General features: G+C 40.2%; 1 protein-coding gene across 1 annotated transcript in view; it reads left to right on the top strand.

The window, feature by feature from the left end:
• Positions 1-20,097, top strand: part of SLAMF1 (signaling lymphocytic activation molecule family member 1) — a 58,682-nt gene that overhangs the window by 22,809 nt on the left and 15,776 nt on the right. Inside the window, exons 4-5 of the mRNA XM_007947717.1 lie at positions 15,186-15,287; positions 17,693-17,716. Of these exons, the coding sequence (XP_007945908.1) occupies positions 15,186-15,287; positions 17,693-17,716 (126 nt within the window). The remainder of the gene's footprint in view (positions 1-15,185; positions 15,288-17,692; positions 17,717-20,097) is intronic.

Here is a 20,097-nt window from a genome sequence, read left to right as displayed (position 1 = left end):
CACCAGCCACTCCTCGGAAGGAAGGTTGGGCAATCCTACTTCCGTAGTGATACTGCCTCGGAAACCCAAGGAGGGGTCGCTATGAGTCAGGGCCTACTCGACGGCAAATAACAACAACAACAACAATAGGTAATTACAGATAAGAGACTCTTATCTGACATATCATTGCCAAAAATTTTTTCCAAGTCTATTGTGGTAGTTAAGGTTGTGTGTCAACTTGGCTGAGCCCGGTTGAGTGGCTGGACAGCTGGTGGTAGCTATTCCCCGTGACGAGACTGGCAGTCAACTCCATGGTGGGATCTACCACAAGCAGCTGAGTAGCTGCTTTAGGGATGTGGCGGTCTTTTTCCCATATATAAGAATCTGCTTTGGGAATGATCTTTAGCTTATAGCATGCTTGAACCCTGCATGTAGCAGTATCATTGTTCAACAGCCTGCCATGCTCCGCCAGTCTTGGGACTTTCAATGGATTTGAATGAATGGCCTGCCATGTGGTTTGGTAACATCAGGACTATGCCTGTGTACTTGTCAACCTTGAGCTTCTCAGCCTCAGCAGCCAGTAGCTGAGTGAAGAAAAGCCTGCAGCTTCAGTGAGCCAGGAGCAGGAGGCAGAACTGGACCCCAAGGTTGAGGGCCTTTCACCCAGCCCCTAGAGCCTGATTTCTGTAAATTTCTGAACTTGGACTTAAAGCCTCTAAATTTTAAGAGAATAAACTACTGTTTGTTAAAGCCATCCCATTTGTGGTATATTCCTGTCAGAGTGGCACTGGGTAACCAGAACATATATAAGGTCAAAGATTAGACTTTCCATTTCATTAAAAAATGTTGAGATTTGGGTCAGGATTACATCATCTCTGTAGATCACTTTTGATAATATTGACATTTTCACAATGTTAAATCGTGCAACCCATGAGCATGGAATATTTTTGCATTTATACAGATCTCTTAGTTTCTTGCGGTATTATTTTGTAGGTTTCCTTGTATAAGTCTTTTATGTCCCTGGTTAGATTTTTTCTTGGGTATCTTATTCTTTTGGGGGCTATTATAAATGGCATTTTTTTTCCTTGATTTCCTTTTCAGAGTTCTTCTTGGTAGTGTTGAGGAACCCAACTGAATTTTTGTGTGTTGAGCCACTTCGCTGAATCCTTTTATTAGTTCCAGTAAGCTTCTTGTGGTGAGATTTTCTACATATAGGATCCTGTCATCTGTGGTTAAGGATACTTTTATTTCTTCCCTTCCAACTTGGATACCATTTATTTCCCTTTCTGGCCTTACTGCTCTAGTTAGGACTTCCAGTACAATATTGAATAAGAGATGTGATAAAGGACATACTCAGGCGAATGCTCTCTATCTTTCTCTCTTGAGAATAGTGTTGGCTGTTGGTCCTGCAAATATGCCCTTAATTATGTTGAAGAATTCCCTTTCTATTCTATTTTGCTGAGAGTCTTTATAAGGAATGGTGTTGGATTTTATTGAATGCCTTTTCTGTGTCTATTGAGTTGATCATGTGATTATTTCAGATTTCTTGTAAATTTGGTCTGTTTTTTTCAAATTTCTTTAATTTCTGTTTTTCTAGGAATGTCCTAATTTCACTATCATATTTGAAAGAAACTTCTACTGAATATATAATTCTTGGTTGGCAATTCTCTTCTTTCAGAGTTTTATATATGTAATTAATTGCCTTTTTGCATGCATGGTTTCTGCTAAAACATCAACACTTAGTCTTATTGGTGCCCCTTTGTAGGTGACATTTCCTTTGTCACAAACTGCTCTCAGAGTTCCTGCTTTGTCTTTGGACAGTTTGATTATGATATGTCTTGGTGACTTTCTTTTGGGGTCTATCCTGTATGGGGATCATTGAGCTTCTTGGAAGGAAACCTTCTTGTCTTTCATGATATTAGAGAAGTTTTCTGTCAATAAAGCTTCAAAAATTCTCTCTGTACATTTTCTTTTTCCCTCTTCATCTGGAATTTTTATTATGCATAAATTATTCCTCTTGATAGTGCCCCCATAACATCTAGGCTTCCTTTGTTTTTCTTCATTCATTTTTTCTTTTGTTCCTAAAGTGAATTGGTATCGAAGGATTTCTCCTCTATTGCATTGGTTCTTTCTTCCATTGATTCAATTCTACTGTGTCCTTTCTATTAAGAGCTCTGGTGGTGCAGTGATTAAGGCATCTGCCTACTAACTAAAAGGTCAGTTGTTTGAACCCACCAGCCCATTCTCTGGAAGAAAAATAAAGGCAGACTGCTTCAGTAAAGATTTATAGCCTTGAAAACCTTATGGAAGTTACTATGAATCAGAGTTGACTTCATGGCAGTGAGTTTGGCTTTAGTCCTTCTACTGAGTTATTTATTTCTGATATTTTATTGCTAATCTTATGGATTTTTATTGGTTTTGTATGGTTTCTAATTCTCTATTTTCTCATTTTGTTCTTGTTTTGTGTGATAGTTAACATTGTGTGTCAACTTGACTGGGCCATGGTTCTGAGTGATATGGCAGCTGGATGTGGTTATTTCCCATGATGAGATTGGATGTGGTGTAATCAACTCCTTTGTGGAATCTGCTGTGAGCCACTAATTAGTTGCTTTCATGGTGTGGCCTGCTTCCAGTATATATGGATAAGATTTGAGGAAGATCTCTAGCTTTTGGCACATTTGGATCCTGCATTTGGCCAAGTCTTCATCTCTAGTTCATGGACTTGAACCAGTGGCCTGTCAATCTTGGGACTGTGCCATTTTATGCACCAACCTTGGGTCCGTCTGCCTTAGCTTCCAGCAGTTACCTGAATTAAGAGATACCTCCAGCTTCAGTGGGCCTGGAACATGAGGCAGAGCTGAAGCCCAAGGTCAAGGAGCCTTTACCTAGCCCCTAGCCCCTAGCCCCTAGCCCCTAGCCCCTTGCCCCAGCATTCTGAATTCAAACTTCGCCTCCTAAATTGTAAAAGAGTAAATTCCTATTTGTTAAGCCATCCACTTGTGATATTTCTGTTATAGCAGCATTAGAGAATCAAGATATATTGTTTTCCTGAAATCTTTTGTGCTTTCTTTGATCTCTTTAAGGATCTATACATAAGTCTTTTGAATCCTTATCAGGTAGTTCCATTACCATTTCTTCCTCTAGAAGGTTTTCTGCCCCTTTATTTTGCTCACTTGTTTGAACCATCTTATCCTGTTTCTTCATATGATTTGTTATGTCTGCTGTCTCCAAGGAATAAAGGTGTTTATTTTTTAATTTATTTATTGTATATATGCTAGTTTTGTGCTGACTTTTTGTTTTTGTTTCGATGTATCCAGAGCTTTGTTTCTTTTCTTTAGAATCTCTTTCTTCCTTTGTATTATTTTATTTTTTGTTGCTTTGTGGTTCTGGTCTATGAGGGACCATGATGGTATCTGTTGGTTGGGAATTATTTCCTCTCACTGGTGGGTACAGTGGGTCACACCCATGTGGAAGTCCTGTGTGGTTAGGCTTATATGAATTCTGGAGACTGAGCGGAGAGGGGAGAGCAGGTTTTTCCCTGCTATTAGCTGACAAGTATTGGGTAGTTAGGGTCCCTCCACAGCCCTTGTGGGACTGTGGAGTCCTTCTGGGTTAGTGCTAGCAGTTGATGTCTTCTCTGGAGGGCAGGGCAGGATATCTCTATAGCAGATCCTGTGAGGGAGTGCTACCCAGATGGATGGGATAAGCCCACTGTTTGTGCAAGAATTGGCATCTCAGTAGGTGGTGGAGTATCAAGGGACTTCAGTGCAAGTACAGATGACTTATAGAAACTCTTTGGGTGTGAAATGTATGATGTTGCAGCCAGGTGAACATTGGATGAGGGCACTAGGATCACGTGCTCATCATTTGGCAGAGGTGCAGATGGCACCTGACTGGAAGTGACTGTTGTTGCTGATGAGGTGATGTATCTGTCTGACTGGTCACCAGGGCAAGGGTGCAGGGAGCATTCTCACTGGTCACTGAGTCAGGCATTGTGTGTGCACACTACCAGTTTCCAGGTGGTTGGAGTGAGGGTATATGTGTCACCAGTTAACAGGTGGGTGGCATGAGACCTCACACCATAGTTGCTGGGCAGGTGGGAAGTGGAAACTGAGGAGGGGGTGGTCTCAAGTCTCAACTCACAAGTCTGGCAGCAGGAGGACATGCCATTGATCACTGGGAAGTGGGCAGAGGAAGAGCACAGTGCTCTTCAGCGGCAGGGTGAGGGAGAAAGAGCGAGTATGTACCCGGTGTCTGTCATGAACGCCAGGGCATTCCCTGCAGAATGCAGCCAGAAATCAGAACACAGCCCCAGTGAAATGCTAGGAGGGGTCTATCCAGAGTCCAGTAGGGTGGGGGATCTCTAGCCACCACTCCAAGAATCCTCCACTCCACCAGCACCACCTGTCCAAATGATCAGGGATTGCTGCTAGTGAGTAGTGCTGTCCTTATTTTCTGGCTTCCTCCTTGCACTGTTGTCACCTGGATCATTCGAACTCTCACCTGCCTTCCTGCACTTTCTCTCCTTAGGTCCAGCTCATGTCCTGCACACTTTGCTTCGCTCTGGGTTTATCTGCACACTATCACTGTCTCCTATTGGGGATTTCATTAAGTTGCCCTTTTATGCTCCTCACCTGCAAAGGCTGCTCACTTTATCTTGAGATGGCCACACTGTGCCAGACCAGCTAGCAGAGTGCCTACACACCAGAAGTCTCCTAATACCCTGTTTTTATTCAGTTTCTCCTTAACTTTGGTGTTTGATCTAATTTTTCACCCTTCTAATTGCTGTCTTGGGTTCCCAGATTGTCATCACTATCTGTTTCACTTGGTTTCACAGCTTTATGATGTGGGGGACTGCATGATATGTGTAACTAAGCTGCCATCTTGGCCCATCTGACCAAGAACGTGTCTCTTGAAGATGACTGACTTTGCCACGTAAATGTGCACCCTCACTTTGGCAGCTTTCTGACAGAACCACATGAAAGGCAGGAAAGAGATCCGGTGTTCTCAGAGCCGTTACATTAGCATCTCAGTATCTCCTGGGGACGGAGGACTACATTTGTTTCTCAGATTCTCTTTTATTGTCTTTTTTATCTCCCTTAAATAATTAAGTTTGAAGGCTTGAGGAGAGAGAGAAGCTTTTGTGTTATTGTGGCAACAGACTTCACAGAGACAAAAAAAAAATCCCTCCAGTATTTCCCTTAGACGCATGACTACATGCCAAGTTATCACGCTAAAACTACAGGTAGTAGAGCTAAAGACAACAGGGTGGAAACTCATGCAAAATACTCTTCATAAATGGCACAGGAGTTCTCAACCAGCCTACTCAGCTACCTCGAAGAGGATCCCAGGGGGAAAAGTCTGAAATCTCCAATTTAAAAAATATTCAGATAGGATATCTTTGTGAATTAAGGAGAATGTGGTCTATGGACCCCAGAATAGTCTGGGTCTGATTTCTGCATGTCACCATCCTTAGAGGCCCCACTACATGATAAATCAAAAAGAAGGAGAGCTGGAGTTTCCACCACAGGAAATGGTGGTTTGAAAATGGGAACACAGGTGATGTTTTGAGAGAGCAAATATACATTTTTTTCCCCCCAGGTTCAATTTGTTATTATAAAACACATGTAAAGTAGGCCATTGCTCTTTCCCATCTACTCCTGCCTGCAGGTCATTGGAAGGTGGCCCTGCATTCCTTCTGTTATCTTGTATTTGGCACTCAGATGAATCATATCAAAGGACACAGGACATTTCTGATGGCCTCTAATTAAATTTAATTCAGTTCATCAAGTGTATATTGAGTGCCTTCTGCCTTACATTGTATCAGGTACAATGATAGATGAAAATAAAGAATAAGGTTCAGGGCCTGTATTCAAAGAATTTACAATCTATGCAAGACTTCTATACATTGTTGTTGTTGTTGTTACCTACCATCAAATCAGCCTTTTACTCATAAAGGCCCAATTGACAATAGATCAAAATGGTGTCCAGTTCTGCACACCCCATAATTGGTCACAAAATAGACTCGTTGTGATCCACAGGGTTTTCACTGGCTTGTTTTCAGAAACTGATTGCCAGACTTTTCTTTCTATTCTTCTTAGTCTGAAAGTGCTGATGCAACCTGTTCAACAACATAGCAACATAAAATCCACCACTGACAGATTAGTGATGACTGCCCATGAGATCCGTTGGCTGGGTATTGAACCCAGAACGTCTACACAGAGGGTGAGAATTCTACCACTGAACAACCAATTTCTCATTCTATACATTACTGCTGCAGCTAGATCCCATTGAGTTGGTTCTGACCCATAATGACTCCAAGTACAATACAATGAAACACTGCCTGGCTCTGTACCACCCTCACAATCATTGAGGTTTGAGCCCATTGTTGCAGCCACTGTGTCAATCCATCTCCTTAAGAGTCTTCCTCTTTTTCATTAACCCTCTACTTTACCAAGCAGGATGTCCTTCTCCAGGATCTGGCCCCTCCTAATAACATGTCTAAAGTACATGAGCAAAGTTTTACCATCCTCACTTCTAAGGAGTACTATAGCTGTACTTCTTCCAAAATAGATTTGTTTGCTCTTCAGGCAGTCCACGGTATATGTAATATTCTTCTTCAACACCATAATTCAAAGGCCTCGATTCTTCTTCAGTGTTTCTTATTCATTGTCCAGCATGAAGGCAATTTAAATTACCATGGCTTGTGCCAGGTGCATCTTGATCTTCAAAATGACAACTTTTCTGACATCACGTTGCATGAATAATATCCCATTTATGTACATTACATGCAGAGAGTTAGAGGGAATGATTTTAGCTGATTATCTTTGGATGATATGATTTGCTATTCTTTAGTCTTTCCAATACTGTTTAAATGTTTTACAGTAACTGTGTAATTTTTATCATTGAAATAAAACTATTTTCTTTTTTGGGGGAAAATCAGGAACGCTGCCATGTTTTTAAAAGTTGCAAACATTTTTCATACGTGGAAAATTTATCGATGTAATGGTAAATGAAAATACAATAAAAATTACAGGCATTAAAAAAAGTGACTTTTCTTTTTAACACTTTAAAGAGATTTTATGCACATTTGCTAAATGCAATATTTGTTGATTTCTTGATTGCTGCTTCCATGGGTATTGATTGTGGGTCGATGTGAAATGAAATCCTTGATAACTTGAATTTATTCTCTGTTTGGCATGATGTTGCTTATGGATCCAGTTGTGAGGATTTTTGTTCTATATTTTGAGGTGTAATTCATACTGAAGGCAGCAGTCTTTGATCTTCATCAGTGAGTGTTTCAAGTCTTTTTGCTTTCAGCAAGCAATGTTGTGTCATCTGTATATCAGAGATTGTTAATGAGTCTTCCTCCAATCCTGATGCCACATTTCTTCTTCATAAAGTCCAGCTTCTTGGATTATTTTCTCAGCATATAGATTAAATAAGTATGGTGAGAGGATACAACCCTGACACACACCTTTCCTGATTTTAAACCAAGTATCCCCTTGTCCTATTTGAATGATTGCCTCTTGGTCTATGTACAGGTTCCTCATGAACACAATTAAGTGTTCTCGAATTCCCATTCTGCACTGTTTATTATGGTCTACATAGTCAAATATTTTTGCATAGTCAATAAAACACAAGTAAATATCTTTCTGATCTTCTCTGCTTTCAGCCAAGATCTATCTGATATCAGCAATGATATACGTCATTCCACACCTTCTGAATCCAGCCTGATTTTCTGGCAGTTCCCTGTTGATGTACTGTTGCAACTATTTTAAAATTATCTTTAGCAAAATTTTATTTTTGCGTGATATTAATGATATTTTTAGATAATTTCCACATTCTTTTGGATCACCTTTCTTTAGAATGGGCACAAATATGGATATCTTCCATATTAATTGACCAGATAGCTGTCTTCTAAATTTCTTGGCATAGACAATTGAGCATCTCCAGGACTGCATCTCTTTGTTAAAACATTTCAGTTGGTATTCTGTCATTCCTGGACCCTTGTATTTCACCTATGCCTTCAGTACAGCTTGGGCTTCTTTCTTCTGTACCCATCAGTTCTTGATCATATGCTGCCTCCTGAAATGATTGATCATCAATCAATTATTTTTGGTACAGTGACTGTATATTCCTTTCATCTTCTTTTGATGTTTCTTGCATCATTCACTATTTTGCCCACAAAATCCTTTAATATTGCAACTCAAAGTTTGAATTTTTACTTCAGTTCTTTCAGCTTGATAAATGCTAAGCATATTCATCCTTCTTGGTTTTCTAACTCCAGACCTTTGCACACTCATTATCATACTTTCTTTTGTCTTCACAGGCTGCCCTTTGAAATCTTCTATTCAGCTCTTTTACTTGATCATTTCTTCCTTTCACTTTAGCAATTCTATGTTTAAAGGCAAGTTTCAGAGTCTCTTCTGACATCCATTTTGGTCTTTTCTTTCTTTCCTGTCTTTTTAGTAACCTTTTGGTTTCTTCATACATGATGTTCTTGATGTCATTCTACAACTCATCTGACCTTTAGTAATTAGTGTTCAGTGTGTCAAATCTATTCTTGAGATTGTCTCTAAATTCAAGGGGGGACATACTCCAGGTCATATTTTAGCTCTCATGCACTTGTTTTAATTTTCTTCAGCTTCAACTTGAGGTTGCACATGAGCAATCAATAGTTCATTTTGCAGTCAGTCCCTGGCCTTGCTCTGATTAATGATATCAAGCTTCTTTTCTTGTCTCTTTCCACTGGTGTAGTTGACTTGATTTCTGTGTTTTCTATCTGGCATGGGCTACATATATAGTCATCATTTATGTTGTTGAAAAGAGGTATTTGCAAAGAATAACTTGTGGGTCTTGCAAAATTGTATCATGCAATCTGCAATGTCTTTTCTATCATCAAGGCCATATTTTTCAACTACTGATCCTTCTTTGTTTTCAACTTTCATAATCCAATCACCAGTAATCATCAATGGATCTTGATCATGTTTGATGAGTTTCAGACTGCAGAAGTTGGTAAAAATCTTCAGTTTCTTTATGTTTGACATTAGTAGTTGGTGCATAAATTTGAATAATAGTCATATTAACTGGTCTTCCTTGCAGGCGTATGGATATTATCCTATCACTGACAATGTTGTATTTCAGGGAAGACCTTAAAATGTTCTTTTTGATGATGAATGTGATGCCATTACTCTTCAATTTGTCATTCTTGGCATAGTAGACCATATGATTGTCCAATTCAAATTGCTTCAGAAGTAGACTGTCAGGTCCTTCTTCCTAGTCTGTCTTAGTCTGGAAGCTCCCTTGAAACCTCTCCACCATGGGTGACCCTGTTAGGATAGTACTCTAATGCATTCTAGGGCAGAAGGAATCCAGGTGTGAATTGGGTGGCTCTGTATGAGAAAGGGGAAGACTTTACTTGCAGAAATAGAAAGAAATGATCTGAGCCTATCAGATGGTACAAAGCTGCCTAAGGCACAGTGAAATTCATTCCCTGTGACCCTTCAAATCTTCAATAGAGTATTTATAAACCCACAACTTTCTTAATGTAGGCTGGTGAAAGGGTTGAACTTTTCACTCACAGAGTAGAACAGGTGGAGCTGCAGGAGCAAAGACTTAGAACACCCCAAGGGAATTATTCCTAGAAATTGTAGAATCATGGGAAGCTTGACCTCATCAAGCAGTACAAGTAATATTTTGTTCATATTTATCCAAATACTGAGCGTCACAGAACCCCTGACATTTAGTTTCCACATAAATCTCATATTTAGAAAATAGCTCCAAATAGATTAAGACCAAATGCAAAAATACTTGGACTTACTATACAGACAAGGAAACTAAGTAATAAAAAAAGGGTCAGTGAAGGCACTCAACTGAATCTTGAGATTAAATCCACCTTCAAATCCTTTAAATAATCAACAAGAATTTACCAAGGACCTATTATGTCCCAAGAACTAAGAATGCTGCAAAAGAAGTAAAAGAAATGGTCTGTAGACTCCAAGAATCTATCAGCTAGTTGAGCAGTTGAGGCAGAGGAGGGAGCTGACATTTACTGACCACTTGCTGGACTCCAGGCACTGCTGTGGGCACTTCACATACATTATCTCATTAGTTCATCAGAACAATTCTGTGAACTAGATGTTGTCATACTTATTTTACTGATGGAGGACACTGAGGCCCCAGAAGGTATAAATAAATAGCCTGTCTGAGGCTGTTGTTGTTGTTGTTATGTGCCATCGAGTCGGCCCAACTCATAGTGACCCCTCCTTGGGTTTCCGAGGCAGTATCACTACAGAAGTAGGATTGCCCAACCTTCCTTCCGAGGAGTGACTGGTGGGTTTGAACCATCAGCCTTCTGGTTAGCAGTCAAGTGCCTTAGGCACTATGCTACCAGAGCTCCCCTGTCTGAGGCTATCAAGTGATAAATTCTGAATTTGAATCAATATGCCTGGCTTCAAATACCGTTATGGCAAAATCTGGCTCTAAGATACATGACACATACCACAGGTGCTTCAGAGTCCTACGGAGAAGGAGGAGTGAGAAGTGGAATCATCAAGAATGCTGATATATTTCTTTGTTGGTTACCAGGGGTGGGAGGGGCGGGGAGGGAACACTGTTAGATAGATAGAAATAAATATTGATTTGGCTGAAGAGAAGGGCAATGTACCAAAGGTGAGTGACCAATATGACAGCATTGAGGATGAGAAAGACATAGAGAGGTACATGGGAAGTACAGACAACAAATATGAACCCTTTTGCATATACAGTACTGAGTTATCAGTGAAGGCAAACATGGGTATATGGACGGATAGATAGGCGGACAGGCTAAACAATTAGATATGTCTAAATGGGGAGTGTATCCAAGATCATATATAGGGTTGGCAAACTTATTCCTATAAGTTTATGTAAATGATCAGAATTCCCAGGTGTATAGTAGAGCTGACAAGGGGCAAGGTTGTGGTCACTGCTTGGTTACAGCCAGCTACCCAGAGGGACTGAGTAGTTGAACCTGAGGGCTTGGGACCATAGTCACAGGGGACATCAAGCTCAATTGGCATAACATACTATACAAAACATTGTTCCACCTCCTACTTTGGCGAGTAGCGACTGGGATCTTAAAAGCTAGCAAGCCGCCATCTAGATGCAACGATGGGTCTGTCCTCATCAAGAAGAAAGAAGAAAACCAAATTAATGGAAACAATCAGTCCTAGCGACTGCTATACCATCCGATTGGCAACATATACAACTATGAGACCAGAAGAACTGGATGATGCCCGGCTACCACTGTCATCCACTTGGAAGGGACGTAGGAGATCCTGCATAGAGAGGGAGAACAATGTGGAACAAAACTCAAAATCATTTGGAGGCAAAAAAAAAAAAAAAGAGGTAGGAACCAGGTTTTCTGGTGGAACCACTGATACTATGGCCCTGAGCCACCCTTCAGGTCTGGAATTGAACCCACACCTGTGGTTTCCAGCCAAACGAAGTATAGGCATGTGAGTTAAACATTTACCTCAAGTAGACACACACCCTGGAGAGAACAATCATGGGAGAAGGAAGGGCTGCTTATGCACAGGGAGACAGCTCAGGGGGCAGGAGAGTATGGAGGGATGGACACTGGGAAGAGGTAACTATGGGGAGGAAGTGGGAGGGGAGATGTTGCATTGTGGTAAACTGTGGTCAATGACATGAGACAAAGTATATGTGAACTGCTGTATGGAAAGTGAATTTGCTCTGTAAATCTTCACCCAAATAAAAAAAAAAGAATGCTGATATGGAGGGAATAAGTTTGACCTAGGCTTCAATGGGCAAGTAGGATGGAAAGCTGAAGGTGGAGTGGGAAGAAGAATATAGTAGTAAAGCACAGGGTTGGGAATGGGCACATGTTGGAGGGAAGATAATAAAATGGTGGGTTGGCAATTCAGAGTGCTTTTGACCCAGAGGTCTCCCAGGTATCACAGCCTGCTATTCATTTGCTTCTGAGGAATCCATCCCAAGAGCTAAAATGCAAACTGAAAAGTCTGCCACCCTCAACTTCACCCCAGCTCTGCCACTGACTTTCTCTGTGACCCTATGTACACTTCACCTTTCTGAGTCTTAATTTCCTCAATCCAAAATTAGCGCCAGATGAGATTGGCACAGCAGCTTTGTGAACCTGTAGCTTAAATAGCCCCACAATAGATTCATAATACTTTGTATCCAAAGACTAGGAAGAAAAGTAGAGTTTGAGATACATCTTTCAGGATGTGGCCAAGTTGCCCTTCAGATCTGGCTGGACTGGTAAGGAGTTGATCATTTATGTCATGCGACAAGAGTAGCAGACTACGTTCATCCTCCTGTTGTTGTTATTAATTCTGACTCATGGCGACTCCATGTGTGTGCAGAGCAGAACTGCTCCATAGGGTTTTCAAGGCTATGACATTTTGGAAGCAGATTGCCAGACCATTCTTCTCAGATGCCTTTGGGTGGGTTAGACCACCAAGCTTTCAGCTAGTGGTCAAGAGCTTAACTGTTTGTGCCACCTAGAGACTCCTTTTATCTTTATGGGTCTCTGGAAAAGAAAGATATGACTGGTGTCATTATGTCCTCTGAGCCTCAGTAAAATGCCCCAGTCGTTGTTAATTTTGTGTTTATGTGAGTTGGTGGGCAGCAGAGCTGTCCATAGCAGGCACCAGGGAGTGGGAAAAGGCTGACTTTGCAGGCATTGCTGATGCAGTTTTGTGATCTGTTATTTTCCAGTTTTTAAGGTCCCACCTTGTCAGTTTTCATTTTTATCTCAAATAAAATTCATAAGAAATATGACTCTTTGAAATGATGTAAATGGTTGGAGTGTTTGTTCTTAAATTAGCTGTTGGTTTAGAAGACACCAAAATACATATGAGGGGAGAAGAAAGAAGAAATAGTCTCAAATAGTAAGTGCGATGTAACAGTTTTCTGGGCAGGTTCCATGGGCAGATGAAGCCAGGAGCTTTGGCTACTGGCTCAGCTTAGTGTCTTAGTATTTGGGAGGTTCCTCCATGTGTTCCTGGTACTGGCAATTTAAGGCCAGAGTTAATCAATCTCTCTCTTAGACACACACACACACACACACATATACACACACACATTTGAGCTCATACACACATGCTCATGCCCCTACAAAGTGTTCTTAATGACCGTAAGCCGTTCAGAGTGGAACTGCTCAGGAGACCATTCCAATATGTCAGCAGTGATTCCATACTCAAATTTCATGCCTTATACAAATTCAGAACTCTGTTTGCCATCCCCCCCCCAAGTTTTTATCAGACACTATACTTTTCTTTTGAAGTTTGATTTCTGACAGGGTTTTGTTGTTAGCTGACATTGAGTCTGCCCCAAGTCATGATAGCCCCATGTACAACAGCATCAGACCACAGAGTTTTCATTGGCTGATTTTTTAAAGTAGATTGCCAGGCCTTTCTTCCTAGTCTGTCTTAGTCTGGAAATCTGTTCAGCATCATAGCAATGTACAAGCCTACACCAAGAGACAGGTGGTGGCTGCTCTTAAGGTGCATTGACTGTATTGACAGGAATTGAAGGTGAAAAAGGTGAGAATTCTACCACTGAGAAAAAAACTGCCCCCATGGCAGGGTTAGAACTAATTTTAGAAAGAGAATCTATGATCAAAGAGTTTAAAAAGTCAGTTTAGTAAGATTCCTTAGAATGACTGATGTGTGAAAGGCCTAGAACAGAAAAGAGAGAGTCTTTTCAAACCCAGAAGACAACTTCTGATTAGCTAAAGGCCCACTTGGAACTTTCAGTTCATGGAGTCTTCAGCCTGCATTTTCAATCAACTCTATAAACATCTGAGTCATGTCTACAACCACTTTCTTCCTTTGTAACCCACCTATTCCTTCCTTTCATTTTCTTCTCAACAGAGCCATCACAGATTCAACAACAAGCAGGCTAATTCCACAATTATCTTTATAAGCAACTCTTGCAAATTAATGTTCACTCCTGGAACTCTATTGCTCTTATGTTACTTAGGACCCTACTGCGTCAGGTGGGCCCCCACTGATCATTATCCTAGTTAACTTACTCTGAGCCCAAGAATCTCTCTTAAGTATCCAAGAACTGTCTTCACCATTCAGCCCGCTTCTGCTCCTAGACCAAACTATAGCTCTTGATGACCTCAGTGCCTGCTTCCTTAGCCATAAAATGGGAGTTATGAGAGTACCTACCATGTAGGATTGTTGTGAGGATTAAATATATTAGTACATATGATACATTCAGAAAAGTGCCTGGCTCATTGTGAGTGCTCAGTGATTGTCTATTAGTATTTTTTGAGCTAAACATCTTGCTTACTGGGGCAATAGGTCTCACTGTTTTCCAAGTGCTTCTTCTTGTTCAGAAGGGTTTTTCTCTTGTTCAGAGAGAAAGGAATACAAGTTGGCTCTCTGACTTTGAGCCTGGGTGATTAGTATTCTAAAGCTAATATTAAACATAGAAATGATAAGAGGAAAAACTATCTGCTTTTCTTTCAGTTCAGGTCTGATGGGTCCAACACAGTTATTTGCATGAAAGGACAATAATAGCACCATTATGTTTATTTTTAAAAAGGAAAAGTAGATCTTTCTTCCTGCCAGTTGTCTCTTGAGAATGATGTAGGGTGTTGGGGCAGCACGTAAGCCATCATGTTCTTTTTCCCAAAATGGGTATTTAACACTAAAGATTTAAAAATAGAGTAAGTAGGCAGAGACATTGACTTATAAGAAATGAAGATAAGCTTAATTGTCGACCTATGCTTGAGATGAAAATACAGCATTTGAACAGAAAAATTCTTAAGAAAATTGTTGTTGTTGTTGTTATGTGCTGTTGAGTTGGACCCGACTCATAGCAACCCCTCCTTGGGTTGCTGAGGCAGTATCACTACTAACATTGCCCCATCTTCCTTCCGAGGAGTGGCTGGTGGGTTTGAACCGCCAGCCTTCTGGTTAGCAACCAAATGCCTTAGCCACTATGCTATGAAAATTAGGAATATGAAAATAAAATGTGGTGAAAGAAATTATGATATGAAAACAGATTTGGAAAGCTTCCTTAGTTTAAAGCTATCTCTAAATCTATGAGAATGAATGGCTTCCTGGAGGAGAATGTAGAAAGAAACCATGAGGCTTAGACTTCTCACTTCTGTGTGGGATGTTTTTAAACTCACAAACTTTGAGACTGTCCTTTGACATCTTTTTCAGAACCAAAACCATGGGGACTATATGCTTGGCTGTTCTTAGGAGCCATCGTTGGTGTCATGATTCTCTGTGTGATAATACAACTGTTGAGAAGAAGAGGTAGGTGTCTGACAATAGAGATTTTTATCAGGCTCTCTGTGGTAAGCTGGGACCTCTCCCCACAAACATAGCCTTGCTCTCACCACTTTAACTTTCTGCATGGAGCATCTTTGCGAAAACACTAAATAAACATATTCTGGGATCGTGTTCAATTCAATGTAATTCAGTACGTCTTTACTAAGCTATAAGGATAAAAAGAGAGATAAGCCACAGGTGTCTAATATGGGAGATAGATACAATAATTTCAAGTCAATGCAACTAGCATTGCAGTAAAAGGAGTTCCAGTGATACAATAGTTAATAACTTGGCTATAAATAGAGAAGCTGGCAGTTTGAACCCACCTAGTAGCTCTGTAGGAGAAAGACCTGACTTTCTTAAAGTGTACAGCCTAGAAAACCCTATGAAGCAGTTCTACTCTGTCGTAACTCACTGCTGTCCAGTTGATTCGACTCATAGAGACCCCTCTTGGGTTTCCGTGGAGTTATCTCTACAGAAGTAGATTGCTCAACCTTCCTTCCATCATGTAGGGTCATTATAAATTGGAATCAGATTGACGGATCCTAAAACCAAGGACTACAGTAAATATGTGTACAGGGTGCTGAAAGGGTCCAGAGAAGATGCATAACAGTATTCACTAGGAAGCAGAATTCAGAGAATTCTTGAATCTCATTCAAGTGAAGTCATAATTACTAAGTAATAACAGGGCTTTACAATAAGATGATTCCACCCAATGATTGAAACTTTTATAAAATTACTTCTTGTTCTTACAACATCCCTCTGAGAGAAGTAAGGTAGTTGTTTCCATGTGAATTGCCAATGTGGTAATAGAAGCACAGAGAGACTAAGTGACTCGTGGAAGGTCACCCAGCTAGTTGATGGGGGAACCAGAACTGTAGCTAGTCTCCAACACCCAGTGTTCTTTCTACTTGGAAGGCCTATGGGTCATCAGAAGACATAAAGAAAACACTCTTTGGGTAAGATTTTTAAACAAATTCTGACTCACCTTTGGAAATTGTGCGATTTGTGACCCAAGGAGGGGTCACTATGAGTTATAATCGACTGGATGGCAGTGTGAAGTGCTATTCAAGGAGCCCTAGTGGTACAGAAGTTAAGTGCTTAGCTGCTAACAGAAAGGTCAAAAGCAGTTCAAAGGCATTACGTGCTCCATGGGAGAAATATGTAGCAATCTGCTTCTATTGTTGTTGTTATTGTGAAGAGGCATCAGGTCTGTTCCAACTCATAGTGACCCTATGTACAACAGAATGAGATGCTGCTTGGTCCCCACAGTCATTGCTGTTTGAGCCCATTTTTGCAGCCGCTGTGCCAATCCACCTATAAAGATTAACCAAACCAAAACAAACTCACTGCCATGGAGTCAGATCCAACTCATAGTGACCCCTTCTTGGGTTTCCAAGGCGATATCACTACCGAAGTAGATTCCCCAATCTTCCTTCCAACGAGTGGCTGGTGGGTTTGAACAGCCAGCCTTCTGGTTAGCAGTCAAGTGCCTTTAGGCACTACGCTACCAGAGCTCCTAGAGCTGGTCTAGAAGAATATATATCAAACTGCGAAAAAGTGGTTACTTCTCTGAATTAATTTGAGTTGATTAATGGGGGAAAGAAGAGGGGTACTTACATTTCTTACCTGATACACTTCTATACAATTATAATTTTTATAATGAGAATATGTATTTATAATTTATTTATTTATTTTTGTTGTTGTTGTTGTTGAGAATATACACAGAAGAACATACACCAATTCAGAAAGGAAGACACAGAGAGGTGCACAAGAGGTACAAGCAACAAAGATAAGCATTTTTACATATGCAATACTGCATTATTAGTAATAACAAACATTAACCTGCAGGTAGACACATAGGTAGACAGGCTGAATGGTCAGGTATGTCTAGGCAAAAAGGAATAAACCCATGATTATCCTCGGAAGGAAGGTTGGGCATTCCTACTTCCGTAGTGATACTGCCTCAGAAACCCAAGGAGGGGTCGCTATGAGTCGGGGCTGACTGGATGGCAAATAACAACAACAACAATGTGTAAGTTTGGCAGGCAATATTTGTACATACATATTTGAATGTGCTGTAAGACTGTCCATATAAATAGAACTAATGGGGGCTGAAGTTAAGGTAACTTCTTAGGCACAGCCAATCACCACCCTGAGGTAGCAAGTTGTTGGACATGTGGGCTCAGGCCCATGGTCACAGGAGACAAGAAGCTCAATTGGCATAACATATTACACAAAAATATTGTTCTACATCCTACTTTGGTATGCAGTGACTGGGATCTTAAAAGCTTACAAGTGGCCATCTAGATACAACAATTGGTCTCTCCTCATCCAGAGCAAAAAAGAATGAAGAAAACCAAAGATTCATGGAAACAATTAATCCAAGGGACTAGTGGACCATGTGATCCTCAGCCTACGTGACCATGAGACCACAAGCACTAGATGATGCCCAGCTACCACTGTCAAAAGGATCAGTGCAGGAGATTCTGGATAGAGTGGAGAACAATGTGGAACAAAACTCAGAATTAAGAAAAAAAAAAAAAAAAAAGAAGGAAAAAAAGACCAGATTTACTGGTCTGATAGAGATTGGTGAAATTCCCAAGACTGTGACCCTTAGTTGCCCTTTGGGCCTGGAATTTAACTCAATCCTGTGGCTTCCAGCCAAACAATAGACAGGCATATAAGGTGAACATTTACATCAGGTAGATATACTCTTTAGAACAATCAATTATGGGAGATCAGAAGGGCAGTATTTGCACAGGGAAATAGTTGAGAGGGCAGGAACGCACAAGAAAGAATGACACAGGGAAGGGTAACCACAGGGAGGAAGTGGAAAGAGAGCTGCTACATTATAGGGATTGAAATCAATGTCATGGGGAAAAAAAATGTGTATGATCTGTTGTATAGAAAATGAATTTGCTCTGTAAACTTTCACCCAAATCATAACAAAAAAGAAAGAATGTACCAGTTCAACTGTTTCTGTATGTACAGTTTAGTGACATTGATTACATTCTTTGAGTTGTGTAACCATTCTCATTCTTCTTTTCTGACTTATTCCTCCCCTATTAACATAAATTCACTACCTCTAAAATTCCCTATATAATTTTTCAAATTGCTGTTATCAATTTGATCCCATGCAGATTAATCTTAAAAAGGGACAAGTTTCAAAGCAGACATTCTTTACTAGTTAAGCTAAACTATTGTTTGGTTTTAAGAAGACTCCAGGGGATATTTTTGGTTTAATATTTAAAGATTACCTCAGGACATTAGTTTCAGGGGCTCATCCAGCCTCCATGGCTCCAGAAATGCTGGATTCCATAAGTCTTTTAAATTCTGTTATGCATTTCCCCCCTTTCAATCAAGATTCTTCTATAGAATCTTTGATCAAAATGTTTGTTAATGATAGCCAGGCACCATCCAATTCTTCTGATCTCATGGCAAAGGAGGCAGTTGTTCATGGAGGCTATTAGGCACACATTCCATTCCTTCTTCCTATTCCTGACTCTCCTTCTTCTGTTGTTCCAGGCAAATAGAGAACAATTAGTGTGTTTTAAATGTCTGTTTGCAAGCTTTGAGACCACAGGCACTACTTGTGGAACTATACTTGTGGAACTAAGAGGTAGAACAGAAACACTATCCATGTTATTAGGCCAGTTAACTAGGATGTCTCCTGAAACTATGATCCTATACCTCCAAACTTAAGATCCTAATCCCATGAGGTGTTTGGTCATACATAAACAACCATAGCTGCTACCCGCCTTTTTTTTTTTTTTTTTGTCATCGTAAGTATACACATGCAAAAGACACCATGCAACATTAGAGAAAATGACATTACCATTGCAGTAGCACAGTCAGGTGTCTCTTTAAGTGAAAAGGTCACGTCACAGAGAAGTGTGTTTAGAATGCCTGATTTGTAGAAACAAAAATCTGTATAAGTACAGCAAATGCCCAGAACTGCACTACCCAATATGGTAGCCATGGGCCACATATGGTTATTTAAATTTATGTAATTTATATTTATGTAAATATATCTATTGTACAACTTTTAATAACTCAACTTTTTGCAGATGTATAACTTATTGACACCAATTACATTAATTGTGTATGAACTCTACCCTCAATCAATGTGATTTTTCCATCACCATAAACTAGTACTCTATAAGCAATAACCCACTCCCTCCTGCCCCTAATAACTGCAAATAAACTTTGGTCTCTATACCTTTGCCTATTTTTGTCTTTTTATTAACTGAGGTCCTATAATATTTATCCTTTTGTGATTGACTTATTTCACTCAGCATAAAGTCCTCATATAATGAGACTATACAAAAAATAAATAAATAAAACTCACTGCCATCAAGTCGAATCTGACTCATATTAACCCCTCCTTGGGTCTTTGAGGTGGTATCTCTACAGAAGTAGATTGCCCGGTCTTCCTTCCGAGGAGTGGCTGGTGGATTTGAACCACCAGCCTTCTGGTTAGCAGTCAAATGCTTTGGGTGCTACACCACCAGAGTTCCCAATGAGACTATATTGCTTCTATAATTTAAAAAGAAAACTTTAAAAACTGGCTAAAAATTAAAATGTTCTGCAATGCATTAATTTCTAGAGGCCATAAAATTGTGTAAAATTTCCAGATAGTGAGCATTAGAATGACATTGTGGGTTTATTTTCCAAATAGTCTCAAATGGGTCATCCCTCTTACATCTCTGCCCCCCACCGAGTTCCCTAGAAACATAGAGTGAGAAAGCTGTGAGTGATGCAATGTGCTCCTTGCTGGAGAAAAGAGCAAAAGAGGCAG

This window comes from Orycteropus afer, unplaced genomic scaffold (assembly GCF_000298275.1).
Source record: "Orycteropus afer afer isolate SDZICR_OR568_19922 unplaced genomic scaffold, OryAfe1.0 scaffold00193, whole genome shotgun sequence".
Taxonomy (NCBI): domain Eukaryota; kingdom Metazoa; phylum Chordata; class Mammalia; order Tubulidentata; family Orycteropodidae; genus Orycteropus; species Orycteropus afer.
This window is presented reverse-complemented; position numbering and strand designations above follow the sequence as displayed.